General features: G+C 37.3%; 1 protein-coding gene across 1 annotated transcript; it reads left to right on the top strand.

Annotated features, from left to right (window-relative positions):
• The first annotated feature begins 1,787 nt into the window (after positions 1–1,787).
• Positions 1,788–16,545, top strand: LOC128862572 (uncharacterized). The gene is made up of 3 exons (XM_054101284.1): positions 1,788–1,892; positions 7,904–8,384; positions 15,757–16,545. Exons 1-3 carry the CDS (start codon positions 1,874–1,876, stop codon positions 15,845–15,847), a joined length of 591 nt encoding a protein of 196 aa, XP_053957259.1. The 5' UTR covers positions 1,788–1,873; the 3' UTR covers positions 15,848–16,545.
• Positions 16,546–18,436: the final 1,891 nt, after the last annotated feature.

The raw sequence follows: 18,436 nt of genomic DNA on the forward strand, positions 1-18,436 counted from the left end.
GCCAAACGGTTACTGTGAATGGTGAGCGCTACAGAGCAATGATCAAGGAGTTCTTTTTGCCGCAACTTGATGAATTGGAATTAGAAAACATGTGGTTCCAACAGGACGGTGCAACGGCACACACTGCACGTGCCACAACCGATATGCTGAAGGATGCATTTCCCGGGCGACTAATCTCCCGTTTTGGCGATTTGCACTGGCCAGCAAGATCGCCTGATTTGACCGCTCCAGACTTCTTTTTGTGGGGCTTTTTGAAGTCGCGGGTTTATGTCAACAAGCCTCAGACTCTTGCAGCTCTTAAAGACAATATCCGTCACGAATGTGAGGACGTATCGCCGGAAGTTTTGGCCAAAGTGATGGAAAATGCCATAAAAAGGGCTCAAATGGCAATCTACTGTGGCGGCGGCCATTTACATGACATCATATTCTCGACTTGATGTAAAAAAAATTAAAAGACCAAATAAAAATAATCCACAAGAAGAATCAAAGTTTTTCTTTTTTTTTTTTAATTACAGCCAAAAAACATCGGAAGGTTACTTTTGCGCCACCTTGTATAAGTGCTGAAGAGTTATGACCAAACCCAAGATCAAACAACCAGCTCCCCAATTTCTTTTAAAACCATGTTTGTTTTCGAATAGCTCTTGTTGGATTTCTGATCGAATTAGAGGAAGCACGTAAAGCCTTTTACATTTCCTTATGAGTATGTCAGGCATAGCAAATTTGGGTATGGTGTATTATTTTTAGTTAGTTTATCTCCTTTAGCATTTAAAGTGGCTTAAAGTATAATCGACCCTATCATAGAATCCGTCGTAGAAAACGTACGAATTCGAAAAAATTGTAATCGTGGGTTCCATGCGAATACGAAAAAGTGCTGCCAAATTCAAATGTCAAATTTTAATACATATTTCGACAACAGCTCACTCAGCAATGTAAAGCAGACAATTTGGCAAATAACCTCTAAGTTTTTTGTCAAGTTAGCTGAATTTTCATATTAAAATTTATTCGTTGGCATCTGCGGTTGTGTTAATGGAGGAAGAGACAATTAAGGTAGGTAGATGAGATGTCAAGCCTTCGACAGTGTTAAAAGAGATAGGATCCAGCACACATTGCTTATTCTTGGAATACCTGTCAAACTAATAAGGCTCGTTAGCGTAGCGCTCACAAGTACACAAGCAATAGTGATCATTCAAGGGAAGCTCACAGAGTCGTTCCCTATTGAAACAGGTGTAAAACAAGGTGATGCCTTATCAATAGTCATATTCAATTTGATGCTGCACTTTGTCGTAAGGGAAGTCAACAAAGGTGGTACCCTGATGACTAAAACAACCCACTTATGTGCTTATGCAGATGACATCGCTATTCTCGCAAGAAATAGGAATGACTTAAAAGAAATTTTCTTAAAAATTAACAAAATTGCGAACTATATTGGCCTTTTTGTAAACGAGGGCAAAAGCAAATATCTGTTGAAATCGAGACGGCCTGCACAGATGCCAAATTTCCATGTGGGAGCCTATACTTTTGAAGCACTGCCGCAGCATTTACTGGTTGTAGTGAAAGTACCATCACTTTTCTGTAGCAGCTCCCAGTTTTGAGGGCTTCTCGCTAAAATCTTTATTTTTTGTTTAATTATTAATTAGTTTTATTTCATTTTATTTAATTTCTATTTCATTTTATTTAATTTCCATTTAGTTTAATTTAATTTTATTTAATTTTTTTTTTAATTGTTTTTAAGTCACTACACTTTCTTCATTAATTATTTCTGCATGGTAAAAATGAAATTTGACCTTGAACAGCACGCAGTCGAACTAAATCCTATGAGGGAATGCATGTAACCTGAAAGCTATGCCTTTATGCAATTATTTGTTTCCGAAATATGAAATCTGCTGAAAATCGTAAGTATTTCGCTTAAGCGGGGAAACCGGTTTAGAAGGCTAAAAATGTTGGTGTTTTTCGAGAATTTTTTGAAATTGTTTAGGTTTAGAGGATAAAAATAAAGAGGATAAATATAAAATGTACCTAAGACTTTTAAATCTTTTTGAAGCTATTTCCGCGGGAGATAGTGGCGTTAGAGCGTGCTGTCCACGAACGCCACGGATCGCCATCCCAGTGTCTTGCTGGTGTGAATTCCTGATGTTGCAATTTTTCTCTGAAATCAACAGCATTTTTTTTATATTAACAACATATTTTAGGTGGGGAAATCATATAACATAATGAGCTCTAGGGCAAAACAACGGACCCAACTTGCGGTCTATGTGGCACTCCGATGCGGGGTCACCCTTAAACCAACCAACCAACCAACAACATATTTCCCAAGAATATGAACCTAATTGTTGTAAAAAAATATTGAAAATTGCATGCTTTTGAGGCGCTTGAACACAACCATATTTTAAATAATAATATAATCGCAGAATATATCCATATAAATTAAAATTGAATAAAGAAAAAATCCCGTAAAGTTTTAGAACGATTAATCGATAACTTTTTAAGCTAGAATGCCTACCAGTGGAAAAAAACTCGTTTGAAATAAAGCATCGTATCGTAAGCGCTAAAGGGGCCGAACCGACGGGCGCTCACTCAAGTGCTCATAGCATCGGTAATAATACGAATTTAACTTTAAAGTTTTTACCACATTTTCTTGAGTAGTTATACTAACGATTTATGCAATAAAAAAAATCGATTTTTTGATCGATCTAAACCGGTTTCCCCCCTTAAGGGAGGCAGCTCCTCCAGACTGAATGATTTGGAAAATTCGTTCAACCATTTTTGCGAAAAACTTAGAGTATTTATTATCTTAAAATAAATTACATATTAATGAATGCTGTAATGAATATATAAATATTACAAATAGTTCCTCAAACGTGGCTCCTTTAAATTGCGATTTATAATCAACTGAAATCAGCCAGCCAGAAATTTTTCATTAAAATAAGTTATTCCGCTGTGCACTTACATAATTTTAACGAAAAACAAAAACTTTAAATTGAAGTGAAAAGGAAAAAAAAATACACTTTTTTATAAACAAATTAATCAAAACAATACTTTTAGTGATAGGTTAGGTTAGGTTAACCTGGCTGGCTGAAAGCCATCACATAGACCTATGGATCCTTAGTGTTACCAGATGGAGCTAGACCCTTACGTTTCTTTGTAGTAGACATCTTGTAATACGTCTGCGTCTTTTGCGAATCTTAGTAAACTTTGGAGCTCTATCCCCGAGAGGAACTCTAACTTCTCATATTGTAAAGCTCCTAAGCATTTTAATCTGGCTCTAGCTAATGCAGGGCAGGAACATAGAAGGTATTCTAGCGTTTCGCTCTCTTCCAGTTCATTGCAAAATCTGCAGCTTTCGTTGTTTGCAAATTGTGGCCTGTCAGCATACCTACAATAGTTCTGCTTTCTTTTCTAGACAGGGCTAGTACGAATCGGACGTATGTGTCTGCACTCGTGTACACATGATTTTCGCGGTTTTGCAAGTGGGTAGATTATTCCACCTCCTATCTATCCGTATTTTCATGTCCGCAGCGATGTCTTTGTATACCGCATTTAAAGGTTTCAGTATGTCGTTTTCTTGTACGAATTGTCTGTAAACAGCGCTTTTGGCAATCTCATCTACAATTTCGTTTCCTGCAATGCCCTTATGTGCGGGTATCCAATAGATATGCAACCGTCTGTCTGCGGCTAGTCTCTCTATGGCTTCCCTGCTTCTTAGAACATTTTTAGATGAAATTTCATATGAGTTTATTGCTTTTATCGCAGCTTGGCTGTCAACGTATATGTATATTTGTTTTGGAGTTGTTTGATGACTTTGCCATTGCTATTTCTGCAGCCTTTTCTACCGCAAAGACTCCTGCTTGAAAGATACTACAGTGGTCAGGAAGCGTAAATGGCTGCCTGATGCCTAGTTCTGCGCAGTAGATTCCTGCCCCTACTCCGTCTACCATTTTCGAGCCATCGGTAAATATATTACCATAAGAGTATTTGGGTTAGGTTTCATTCCTTTTTTCCACCCCTCTTCTTCTATTGTTGTTCGGAATTTCTTCACCCAATTGCATTTCGTAGTCATATAGTCCGTTTGGACCCTATAACTAATGCCTATTGAGCTATGTCTGAATGTTTTACAGGTAAATTTGCCTGTCGCGCTGCGTCTTACGGCGGATTTAGCTGCTAGGCATTCCGCCGCAATATCAATCGGTGACAAGTTGAGTATTCTTTCAAGCGCTGCCGTCGGAGTAGTTCTCAATGCACCTGTTGTGTACAACGTTGAATACTTTCCATTGGCTTTTTATATGTTGGTTTTCTTAGCGCAGTCCACCACACCACAGCGCCGTATAGTAATATTGGCTTTACTATGGCTGAGTAGCACAAATACATTATAGCAGGAGATATGTAGACCCCATGTAACTCCCAGCATCTTTTTACATGCGTATAGTGCGTTGCTGGCCTTTTTCTTCCTCTCTAATATATTGTACTTCCATGATAGTTTACTATTCAAAATTACTCCAAGGTACTTTGTGTGGTTTTTAAGAGTTAGTTCCACGTCGTTTAGCTACGGAGATTGCCAATAGGGGATCTTATACCTTCTAGTAAAAAGTATCATATCCGTTTTATCAGCATTTATTCCTAGGCCTGCCTGTGTTGTCCATTGGTGCACTGCTGCGAGTGTATTATTCTTTATGTCACTCCCGGTGTTTAGGTATTTGCCTGTCACTACAATGGCTATGTCATCTGCATATGCTACTAGTTTCGATGCCGTACCTTCAAATTTCTTTAGTAACTCATTAACAGCCAGTAGCCAGAGAAGTGGCGCTAGAACACCGCCCTGTGGCGTACCCTCGCATGCTACTTTAGTGCGTTTAGCTTTGTTCCATTCCGCCCTTATTATTTTACAACCTAACAGGTTCTTTATCCATGAATAAACAGCGGGTTCTGTATTCGTTGTATTTAAGCCACCACTAATGTCTAGAAATACTCCTAAAGCATATTCCTTGTACTCTAGCGCTTTCTCTATAACTAACACTAGTGAGTGTAACGCAGTCTCTGTGGATCTGCCTTTAGTATATTCGTGTTGTGCTTTAGTGATAATTAATAGAAAATTTGAGGTACATGCAAAGGACAATATGTTTAAGAACATCTCTGTAAAATTTTAAATTGACTTCTTGATTGCTTTTTGAGTTATATTCGACAGCGCCGAAAAAAAAAACGAATTTCGAGAAAAACGCGACTAAAGTTTTCGTTCTTACTCATGATTGAATAATAAAAGGTTTGCTCAGTAAGCAGCTTTTTCATTCCCCCCAGCTCCCTTAGCCAGACACTGGGTTGCTAACTCTAGAAAGTTTTACCAAAAGTGGAAGGAAAATAAAATTTGTAGGAAAAATATTTCGTTTTCAAAAGGGTGTGTAAGCACTTGGTCTGTCCATAACCAAAACTATGTAATAGGACTATGAATAAGTTCGTGCGGTTTTTTTTCGAAATTTGAAACTTTATTGACGTAAAATGGTTACAAATTTAATATTCAAAATATTGTCCATCGCTTACTACTACTTTTTCCCATCTTTCTGGCAATTCACGGATTCCCTTTGTGAAAAATTCGGTCGGTTTTGCCGCAATCCACGAATCGATCCATTTTTTGACTTCATCGTAATTACGGAAGTGCTGGTCAGCCAGGCCATGTTGCATCGATCGGAAGAGATAGTAATCGGATGGCGCAAGGTCTGGACTATACGGCGGGTGGGGTAGGACATCCCATTTGAGCGTTTCTAAGTATGTTTTGACCACTTGTGCAACATGTGGCCGAGCATTGTCATGTTGCAAAATAACTTTGTCGTGTCTATCGGCGTATTGCGGCCGTTTTTCTCGCAGTGCTCGGCTCAAACGCATCAATTGTCGTCGGTAGACATCCCCCGTAATCGTTTCATTCGGTTTCAGTAGCTCATAATACACAACACCCAGCTGGTCCCACCAGATACACAGCATAACCTTCAGGCCATGAATATTCTACGCCGACGTCGATGTTGAAGCATGGCCAGGGTATCCGTACGTTGCCCGACGTTTTGGATTGTCGTAATGGACCCACTTTTCATCGCCAGTCACAATTCGATGCAAAAAACCCTTTCTTTTGTGCCGTTGAAGCAGTTGTTCGCATGCCATAAAACGGCGTTCAACGTCTCTTGGCTTCAATTCATACGGCACCCAATGGCCTACCTTTCGGATCATTCCCATGGCTTTTAAACGTTTGGAAATGGTTGATTGATCAACTCCCAAAGTTTTTGCAACCTCTTCTTGCGTTTGAGCCGGATCTTGATCGAGCAATTCCTCCAATTCGGTATCCATGAACTTTGGCGGCGCACCCTCGCGTTCTTCGTCTTCCAAGCCAAAATCACCACTTTTAAAGCGTGCAAACCACTTCTGGCACGTTCGCTCAGATAGAGCATGCTCACCATAAACTTCCACCAAGATACGATGACTTTCGGCTGCTTTTTTCTTCATATTAAAATAATGAAGAAGAATTCCCCGCAAAAACACATTATTTGGCACGAAATTCGACATTTTCAAGTGTGGTAAAAATATTGTTGTTTACGCTTCAAATAAAAAACTTATACTGACGTTTGTGCCTTACGACAGTAGCTCTCCAATGAATGTTTGGAAATGTGGATCGATGGAATAATAATCAAGTTACGCCATCTGTTGTAAAACCGCACGAACTTATTCATAGTCCTATTATATGGAAAACATCCTGACATACAGTTTAAATCAGGATATCATAGATCAACTTTTCGGGGCAATGGACGTGGAAGCTGGACGTATTGATAATAATTTATCACCGCCTCCGAATGGCAGATGGTTTTTTATGAGGAGTTTTTTCATGGCAGAAATACACAACATTTCTTATCATTTCTTGTTTTATGTCCAGGTAGTTTGTCAAGTAGTTAGGAATGCAAGAACAATCGCGACTTGCAGGTCAAAACTACAAACTCACGTGGGTGCAGCATAGTAAAGCAAGGGGTGGGCATGCACACAGCTTCTTTTTAGTCAACTAAATTTATGATGGCTTCGCTTCTCCTCTGAAAGGCTTTCATTACGGTCATAATGCTTAGGTAATAAGTCGCATCATATTGGCGAAATTTCCCAGATTCGTGATCAGTTTTCAATTTAAAAATTAATTTTTAATTAATTAACAAAATATCAATCTGGGCTTACCTTATTACCCTTTTTTTAATATCATTACAGGCAATTACCGTTTGTACCTTTTAAAATTTACGTACAAACAAAACATTTTTTCCTACAATTTGTACCAAAAAGGTATTTAATTTTTCCACTCTCTTCACTCTTCTTAAATACGACCATTTGTAAGGGAGTGTCAGAATTCTAATGTCTCAAATGAGCAAACCTTTAATAATTGAATCATGGTTCTTACTCATCTTTTGTTCGACGCTCATCACTTCACTGACTTTATAGGAACTTTTTAGACTTTCTATTAAGCTTAAAACATTGAAGAAATATTCTTTAGATCGTAAATGAATTTTTAAAGCAAAAGAAAAAATGGAAAATTTTAAAGTGCTGGAGAAGCTGCCCCCTTAACATTGAATTTTTTCCCAAAAATTGTTCATTATTCACTTACCCTAAAAAAAAAATTTTTTATTATTTATTTATTTGTTTTTTTTTTTTTTATTAAAAATAAGCCTGTATCTGCAAGACTTTTTAGAATAATTTTTTTATAATTATTGCTATTATTTATAATTGTTTCTTTGTTTGTTTTTTTTTTTTTGTAAATAACAGTGCATGCGATTTTTAATTGCTATCCATCATGAATCCTCATGCACACCAGAGTACATAGTACATATAGCGAATATACAGAATTTTGTATTATCGAATTATCATTTCATTTCATTTACTTTTTTCTTCTGCACAGCTGAATCATCATCCCGTCTACCACCACCAACCAAATCGGCCTTCGAAGCACCGGCACACATTAAGGGTATACTCAAATCGAAATCCGGTTGTGTCGGCTTCATGCCCATGGACTTGAGTTCCGAACTGAAGAATCGTCTAAAGAGCTCCACGCATGCGTCCGTCACGAATTTACGCAAATCGGCCACAACACACGATGCCACTATAAGGCAAGATGCCGAAGAGCTCAACACCACTGCAGCTGCGGCGGCGGCGACAGCTGCTGTGCCGCAACACGACGACGCGTTGAGTTTGGTGCGTAATCTATCGAATTTAGGGCGACCACCGACGACGATTGGCGCTGGCAGCGGAGGTGGTGTAGCAGCGAGCCTGCGAGTTGATGCAATCGCTTCGACGTCGGAAGGTGAAAGTTCGGGTGGCCGTGAAATATCGGAGATAATTAAAAATAGCGCAGTTGCACGTAGACGTAAATTGAATGATGGGTGAGTGTGAAACGAACTGCTGCTATGCTGAGCTGTTGCTACTACCCCATCTGTCTGCCTGTCTGTGAATGACAACGGATTAATTCCGAAAACGCACTAACTGCATTGCATTGCTGAAATTTATTACTGGTTCGATTTATGTGTGTAATTAATTAATTGAGTTTAAAATATTTTAATCATAGTTTTAGGTATAAAGTTGATGCATTTGCCTGCTAACATACATACATACATACATATGTTAAAAAAAATAAATGAAAATATTTGTAAGATTTTTTGCTATGAATCTCCTATTAAACTTATCGATTATGTAGTATTTAGTGCTCTGTATACCAATGTGTGTTTGTGCGTGTGTGAATTAGACCGCAATTCCCTTCTGATATGTCATACATAGCGTATGTAAGTAAGTCGACTGATGTATGTATGCAAATATGCAAATTAATAAAGATATATGTATTGTATATGGAAAGAATGGACACGAAATTTATTGATCGGTCGAAAATCATTGCAACATAAAATTTGATTAAGCCATTCAAATAATTTTTATTTTATTTTCTCTTTCATTAAGTGGGGCCTCTTATCAGTGGCTTCTAAAAAGGTGTTTTTTCTCAATTTTTTTTCGAGGCGAAAGAAGCGACACACAGAAATAATATTTTGCATTTATTTGAAGGCTTGATTGAAGAGTAATAAACAATTTTTTAACATAAATAAAAAAACAAAATGGCGGACATATGAGGGATCTCCCACACCTTCTCGTTGCGCGCTAATAAAACGGCGGTCGTAGTTTTCACCTGAAACACAAAAGAAAAATATTGTCTTATTCAGAAGGCTTTCCCGCATATAATAGATTACTCTTGTATAAAAATATGGAAAAAGGAACACACAATTAATTATTGAAAGAAAGTGCTTTATTCGCTTATTTTCAAAAAAGGTGTTAAATAACATTAAAAAATGAATTTTTTGTGTATTTTGTTAGTTAATTAGTTGCGCATTTTAATTATCTTTATATAGATTATCGGTTTGAAACGATAACTTTCGTCGTTTTTTCGACGAAAGGCAGATGAATTACGCCCTGTTGAAGACGGAGGACGCCCCAGAAAAAGATAGCTTCGAAGACGTGGAAGTTGAACTTGAAAAACTAAATGTGCGGCGGTGGAAGGAGGTAGCCTTAGATAGAGACAGATGGCTCAATGTTGTGAATGAAGCAATACTTCACCAAGGACTGGGATGCTAAGAAGAATAAGATCATAAGCCTTCACTTTTGCACACTTTTCGGACGTATCCTTATGGGCCTGTTTCGCAGCATATCGAAGAGAGGGGCAAGGTTAGGTTAGTCAGATTGCTTGTTAAAGATAAGATACTCGGTGGCTCTAGGGCCCATTGTGATGCCTGCATTTGTTTTTCTTCCCCTAACTAAGTTGCTTACACCACGTTGATCTATTTAAGAAGGTAATTTGTTAGTATCGGCAGTGAGACATATTTGTAAATTCCCCAGGTCTTCAAAGAAATAATCGCCAAAATATTTGGCACGGCTTCTTTGAAAGGCAGGACATTTACGGTACAACAGCTCCTGTACCGACTCAATTTCTTCTTCATCTCCAGAACTTTTACAGAATTCATTGAGAGGTAGACCCATTCTACTGGCTAGGGTACCAATAGTGCAGTGATCCGTTGATTTGATGAATCCAAGCAGACTTTTGTGCTTTTAAATTTTGGCCAGTTTTAGCCAGAGCGTTTTCGCCACTCTACAGTGAGTAGTCAGAGCCCACCTTCTATTGGTTCAGTTCGTTTGGAGGTATACTTAAGTCCTCTCCCACTTGCTGAAAGTCCAGCTCAGAGCCTATCCCTGCACACTCATCCACTCTTCCATTTCCCTCCACTGCGGAGTGGCCGGAAACCCAACAAAGTGTGGTGTTGTGTTGTTGGATGAGCGAGAGCAGTCACCTGCATTCTTCAACAAAGTGAAAGGCAAGGTTTTTTTTTCGAAATAATGACACCACCTCTTTGGCTTGTGACTGCCATTAAAAACCTTGTTTTCTTCCACTTCAGGCCTTTGTTCAACCGGAAAGGTTTCATTTCACTTTTTTAACACATAAGTTCTCCTACTTTTCCTAGAATTTCAAGTTTTCGCTTCGGTATAATGCCACAAGTGACCATTTTCTTGCTTTTTGCGCACAATTTTCTCCGCAAGCTCACACTTAACCGAACTAATTTTGAAGAATAGGTGGTAACACTAGACCAACAACTATATTTTGTACGTTTAATTTTCAAAGCAAAGTATTGGAAAAGTAGAAAACAAAAAATGAATTTGCCTTGATTCATTTTGGGCTGACAGCCACATGGACACGGCGAAAGAAAAAAAACGAGGTTGTCTGTAAAGTCGGTTTACTGACGATAGTTTAACATGACAACGTCATAAGAAAATACTGATGGAATGCTTGCATTTTTCAAAACAAAGTTTTAATTTTATTTGTTTGATAGATATTTTGTATGGATATAGAGAAGGAGGTAAATGGAATCGCAATGAAATACACAACGTGAAAAATGACGAAACATTTATCAAATCCATGAAAGATATGTTCAACTTCGATTGTTCATCAGACGTTAAGTCAACAACACTAAGAGGCACCGTCATCGATTTGACTTTTTCAAGACACATTACACTCGAAACACTCCCTTTCATTTCCTACTTTGCCACACAGGACGAAGGCATATGCAAATACAAATATGTGAATTTATATACATATGCGCATATACGCATATACATACATATATACGCTCACTTAAGTAGGAGAGCCAGATGTCGAACGTTGCCGACCGCGGGGGCCGATTGTGCCTCTTTGTCGTTCGTTCCGCGCTCTCGCTTGCAGTTCAAGTAAGGTACCACCGCATAAGCTAGGTAGCGCCACATGAGCAAGAAACGCCGCATTTTTTGTGCGGCCGATTCCCAAAAAGCTGGCCAAAAGTCGAAAAAAAAGTTTCTAGATAGAGTTTTTTTGTCTTTGGGTTGGCTACAGTAATGCCTTGAGTAGTGAAAGCCGTTCATAGCAACGTCCTGTACCCTAAGTATCCTCTGTATTTTCAGTCGCAACGTGGCCTTCGTTTGAGCATCGTATTACTGTCGATGAATAGTGAAAGTTGTACACATTTGAAAGATTTTGTAATGGAGTAAATTGAACAAAACCAAATGGAATCATCTTCGGAAGGTTAGTAAAATACGAGAAATCTTTAGTACATATCAATACCTCGACACAAAATTTTTAGCTGCAGCAATACGTAAATACATTTTTTGCAATTTTTTTTATAAAATTTGAGTTTTCAAACTGTATAGTAATACAACGCCGTCATATGCTGCTTTGAAACCTATTAAAGGTTACTCAAAAAAGTAATGGTTACTGAATAAAACAAGATTCAGCTGCTACCACTTGCTACCTTGCGACCCCGAAAACATATAAATTTACATGCATCTTGATTATGTTCTAGAATATACGCTATTTCACGTGAGGGGGTGGCCAATAGGGGTGGAAGGGGGTGGATTTTCAAAATTTTAAGATCAAATTCGTAATCAGCGACCCCGACAACCCCCGAGTAAGAAATTTTGAATCAATTACTTAATTTTTTGAGTTTTGGCCAGCTTTTCGGGAATCGGCCGCACTGTGAGGCGGCTACATCGAATTATAAGACGTTGTCACGTCAAAAAAAAAATCAGCCGATTTTGCCTTTAATAGATGCGTCTTGGAAAAATGAATACGCCAAATTAATAACAACAACAAATACTATGAATATGTATACTAATTTTTTATTTAAAGTTAGTTTTACGCAAGTGAGGAGTAAACACAATCGACTCGTTTTTTTCGTGTCCATTCTTTATGTACTCGCATATCTGTACGACTTCAAAACTCAATTCACAGTATATATGTATGTACATATTTTTATGAACCCTTTACGCCTTGACTTTGTAGCCAATTTCTAATTTTGTAAATACATGTACATACATAAACATATTTTCATACCTACACATGTATGTGTGAATTTTCCAAAAATGCGATCTTACATTTTACAGCTAATAAAATAGAATATTTCTTAAGCTAAGCACTGCAACTATATTATACATATGTACATACATGAATAAATAAAATTATACTAATACTCGTGCAACTGCTAAATCGCTATGTAAAATTATGTAAATGCAAAATCGTTAAATCGTGTGTATATTTTTTGTACTAATCAAGCAATTGCCAAAAAATTGATGTGTTTATACAAACGTGCACTTGCTTAGACATACATACATACAAACATACCAGTCATTAGCTGCAAGAACCACATAACTTAAAGCACCCAACCTTCGGCTTATGAACTTTTCGCACAAGAGACATTTTGTAATTCAGATGCTATTTTTGCAAAACTTACTAAATGAATATTCGAGGTTAAGACAGTCTTGTGGCTAATGATTCATCATTTGTTTATGCTGCTCCATTTAATGCACGCAATGATAATTAAAATTAAATAAATTAAAAGAAATACACAAAACACATGCCGCTATAGTTTATGCACATCTCCATACATACATACACTTGCACAGATGTTGCATTTTTGTGTATATGTGTGTATGCATATCTTCATCTAAAACATATAGAACTTTAGAGCATAGGCAAATCCGCAATTTTTTCAAAAATATAAAATGTCCTACAAGGTGACTTGCAACTGTCTCCAAATACAGGTTTTTATACACACACAGCCATTTTAAAGGGTCTTTCAAAAGTGACGTCTAAATAGATATGTCCATGAAGCAAATAATTTACAAAAATTGTGTAAAATTGTTACAAATTCTCAAGTTTTAATATAGTGTTCATGTAACCAAAAATCATGCAAAGTAGGGGAAAGTGTGAGAGCGAAACGGCATTTCATTTTGAGGGGAAGTTGCAAATTTTGATGGGATACATTTTTTTGTGTACGAATTTGCAAGTGGAGAAAACAGCTGATCGCAAAGTAAAAATAAACTCGAATCGCGAATTTGCGAATTGAGTCAAAGTTCTAAATTTAAATACAAATTTTGACTAAAATGGATAATGTAAGGAAATATATTTTAAATAAAATTTATAAAGTTTATTTGAAGTCATGTAAAGGGTGGTTAAGTTTCAAGGGCCGGTGTTGATTTTAAATAAAATAGAATTTTTTTAGGAAATTAGTATCATTTCTCTTTATTATGATAATATTGGTATGGCTCAATTACGTATGGAACAAAATATCGGCCAAACGGCCCGCCTCCATCCGATGGTCTGAATTTTCGATGACGCTGAGGCTTAATTGAGGTTCTATGCCATTAATGTGCCAAATTATCTCATCCTTTAGCTATTGAATTGTTGCTGGCTTATCGACATACACCTTTTCTTTCAAATAACTCCAAAGAAAGAAGTCCAACGGTGTCAAATCACTTGATCTTGGCGGCCAATTGACATCGTCGCGACGTGAGATTATTCGGCCATCAAATTTTTCGCGCAAAAGAACCATTGCTTCGTGGGCTGTGTGACAAGTGGCACCGTCGAACGAACATTATTCACAGTAACTGCCTGACGACCGGCTTCATTTTAGAAAAAATACGGCCCAATGATGCCGCCGGCCCATAAACCACACCAAACAATCACTCTTTGTGGGTGCATTGGTTTTTCGGCAATCACTCTTGGATTATCATTCGCCCAAATGCGATATGAATTTTGATTTGAACGCCCGTTTTCATAATAAGACTGAATAACTTTAACGCGTTGCTCGATTGTGTATCTTTCCATGGTTCAAATTGAGTTAATCTGAAAAAGAAAAATGTCAAATGAAATGCATAAAAAAACTTGACGTTTAGGTGTGGTTTACATTCAATATCGGCCCTTGAAATTCAACCACCCTTTATAATTGCCGTGCGTCTTGTTGTTGTTTCACAAAATGGCGGGACCTACACTTTTAAGCCGACTCCGAATGGCAGAGGATTTTTTATGTGGAGCTCTTTAATGGCAGAAATACACTCGGACGTCTGCCATTGCCCGCCGAGGGGCGACCGCTATTAGAAACAAATGTTTCTATCACTTTAGTGTTTCATGCACGGAGATTCGAACCTACGCACTCCCGAATGGTAGTTACACATTCGGAAACGGCGACCGCCTTAACAACCAATTAATTGCAGTATTCAAGCCACCAAGTAGTTTCGAGAAAAACGTCGTTCTAACTAACGCGCGCTACGGTGCGGAACCAACGGGCAGTCACTTAAGTCCTCAAAGAATCGGAAATAGTGGGAATTTCGCTTTAAAATTTTTACCACATATTCTTGAGTAATTGTACTAACGATTTATGCAATAAAAAAGAACGATGTTTTGATCGATCTAAACCGGTTTCCCCCCTTTAGGGGTTATTTACAGTTCGAAGGCCGAAAAAAGCGAATTTTCCAGAATTTTTTCTGAGAAAACTTTTAAATTTATTGTTGTTATCTTTTAACTGCATTTTAAGACTTAGTATTAGCGAAAATATTTTTTTAGAACGGAGCTACAGCTTGTCTCCGACATTTGCGATGACCACTATATCTCTGAACTGGATCCTCTGAAATTAAAAAACCAAACAGTTTTCGTTAAAATAATGTTACATCTAGTAGTTAATCGCAGAAATAAGCAAAATAAATTTTTTTGACAAAATGGCGGTTTTTCGAAAAAAAAAAATTGATTTTTGACCAAAATTTCGATCTTAAATTGTTTATAAAAACAAAATATTTAGCGGTGAGAAAAACTTTTCGATTAATTACTGAAAAATGTATTTAAGAAGCTCGTGTTAAAATTTGAGACTAATCGGTTTAGCCATTTTCGAGTAATGTTGGTCACCGACTTTGACAGTCGGTTCCCACGACAGTCGGTTCTACGTTACCGGAACGACCCGGACCTGGCCAAGGACTGTCACTTTAGCAGCATTCCCCATATATGTATGGGGAATGATTTGCTGCTACAACAACAACATCATTTTGAGAAAAAGCGCTGCCGCTCCGGCCTTGCACTTTCAAGCACTCTGAAACGCCTTTTCAAATTTGCGTGTAACTTCAAAAATATTCACCTGAACGATATTAAATTTTCTGTGTGTATTCTTAAATATACATATGTACATTAAGAAAATAAAACAAAAAAAAATAGATTTTTTGAAAATTGTAGCTGTTTATAACCCCTTAATAAATAAACGCAACATTCCTACATTACAGTCGTTAGATACAAGGCTACACACAACATTTCTTTCAATACACACTTATGATATTACAATATTTTTACATGCTATGCATACAAATGTACATTTTTTTAATTTCTAAAAAAATAAAATACTATAAAACACTTGTTTTTTTGCAATCATGCAGCTACCAAGCTAAAGTGAAACCATCAACCAAATTTTGGCCGTATCAGTTTAAGCCACCACAGCCACCACCTCCTCAGCACGAACAAACTTGAACAATACTTAAAATGCCAGAAGCAAGCCTAAAGTGGCCACGCAGAGATGGTCTTTGCGTGTCGTATTTAAAAATAAGTTTTCAAAATCACGCTTATTACATAGAAAAACATATGTATGTATACAATGCAACAATGAAATTTAACATTATTATGAATCCTTTATCTATTATGTCATGTGTCACTCAATTACCGATTTACATAAATTCTGTTTCTAATTTTAATTACCAGAAAAGGAAAATATTAATAAAAGTTAACCTTTTTCGGAAAAAAATTTACAAAATTGTGTTTTAATCCTTCTACATGTGGTGCATATCTAATGTAGTTTTACTGCTTTCCGAAATGCTGCTCGCTCCTTATCATTTCATCACTAATTCACTGCCATTAACTTTATAAGAAACACACGTTTTAATTATAAGCTATAACGAACAAAACAGCAAAATTATTGGCTGATGTTAACTAGCTGAATCAAGTCTGTTCACGAAGCAAATAATTTGTGAAAATTGTTACAACATCAAGTTTTGGTGTTCATGCAAATCAAAGCGAATTTATGAAGTAATAAATCCATCTTGATGCAAATCTTGCAAAGTAGGGGAAAGTGTGAGAGCAAAATGGAATTTCAGTTTGAGGGGAGAGTTGCAAATTTTCGCTCTAAACATTTTCTCTTGCACAAATTTGCAAGTGGAGAAAACAGCTGATCGCAAAGTAAAAATATACACGAATTCAAGTTTGCGAATTGAGTCAAAGTTCAAAATTTATATACAAATTTTGATTAAAATGGATAATGTAAGTAAATATGTCTATTTTAGATAATATTTGCAAAGCTTTTTCAAAGTCATATATTAAATAGGAATCGACCAATGGATATAGAGGTATGTACTTCTAAACCACCGCCTCCAGTCACCGTCGCCGCAGGTTCCGAAATACAAATCGAAAGCATTGGCACGTCTTTTGTGTTTTATGCTTCTTGATTATAAGGCGTTTTTCAATAGGTGCGCTTCAATTTTTTCCGATAGGGAGGGCGAACGACGAAATATTTTTTATTTTTCGCTTGTCATTTGTAAACTTCATTAGTATACATTTCATCATGGAACGCTACACACGTGAGCAACGCTTGCAAATCATTGAATTTTATTATAAAAATGCGTGTTCTGTTAAGAAAGTTTAAAGTCGAAAAATCATTTTCAGTGATGAAGCTCACTTTTGGCTCAATGGCTTTGTCAACAAGCAAAATATGCGTTACTGGGCAGAAAGCAATCCACACGTGATTCATGAGGCACCGTTGCATCCCGAAAAAGCACTGTTTGGTGCGGTTTACATGCCGGCGGCGTAATTGGCCCATATTTTTTCGTTGACGAGAACGATCGCCACGTTACTGTGAATGGAAATCGATACCGCGACATGATAAACGATTATTTTTGGCCGCAATTGAATGGTATGGACTTAGACGACATGTGGTTTCAACAGGACGGGGCCACAAGCCACACAGCACACGCTACAATTGATTTGTTGAAGAGTAAGTTCGATGAGCGCATTATTTCCAGAAATGGACCGGTCGAATGGCCGCCGCGCTCGTGTGATTTGACGCCTCTAGACTATTTTCTTTGGGATTATGTGAAGTCATTGGTCTACAGTAACAAGCCGGCGACGATTTGTGAGCTCAGAGCCAATATTGGACGCGAAATTTCGGCCGATTTATGCAAAAGAGTGGTCGAAAATTGGGTTGAACGATTGGACTTCGTAAAACGTGCACGCGGTGGTCATGCAAAAGAAATCGAATTTCATACTTAAATGTATATGTTCAAACTCGATAATAAAAAAAAATTAGTTAAAAAAGTCAAACCGTTTGTGTTTTATTCAAAAAAAAAGTTGAAGCGCTCTTACTGAAAAACGCTTTATGCAAACTAATTTGACAAGCTATATACATATGTGCATACATGCTTAGACGTAAGCAAGGAACATAGGTTAGGTTTGGTTGACCTGGCTGGCTGAAAGCCATCACATAGACCAATTGGTCCTTAGTATTACCAGATGGAGCTAGACCTTTACGTTTCTTTGTATAGGGTGAGCCATGTAAAATTTGTTTTTGAATCGGCCATAAAAAAAAACTAATCAATATTTTTTCAAACTTTTTTTTTCATTTTGAAGATTGAACATTGTCATTTATGAATAAAAAATAATATCGTTCAAATGACTGTCACGACTAGCTTTACAGTAGGCCATTCGATCAACCCAATTTTTAAGCACATTTTCGATTGTTTGGGCTCCAATTTCATGAATGGCAACTTCGATTTCGTGTTTTAAAGCATCAATCGTCTCTGGATGGTTCGCATAGCATTTGTCCTTAACGGCTCCCCACAAAAAATAGTCCAACGGGCTTAAATCACAGCTCCGAGGCGGCCAATTGATATCGGAATTTCTGCTGATTATTCGGTTTTCAAAAACGGTAGCCAACAGTTCGACTGTAACTTTGGCAGTGTGACAGGTTACCTCGTCCTGTTGAAACCAAATGTCGTCCATGTCATCCTCTTGAATTTTTGGAAACAAAAACTCGTTGAGTATGTCACGGTAACGCTCGCCATTTACTGTAAC

Source organism: Anastrepha ludens, chromosome 4 (genome assembly GCF_028408465.1).
Source record: "Anastrepha ludens isolate Willacy chromosome 4, idAnaLude1.1, whole genome shotgun sequence".
NCBI classification, from domain to species: domain Eukaryota; kingdom Metazoa; phylum Arthropoda; class Insecta; order Diptera; family Tephritidae; genus Anastrepha; species Anastrepha ludens.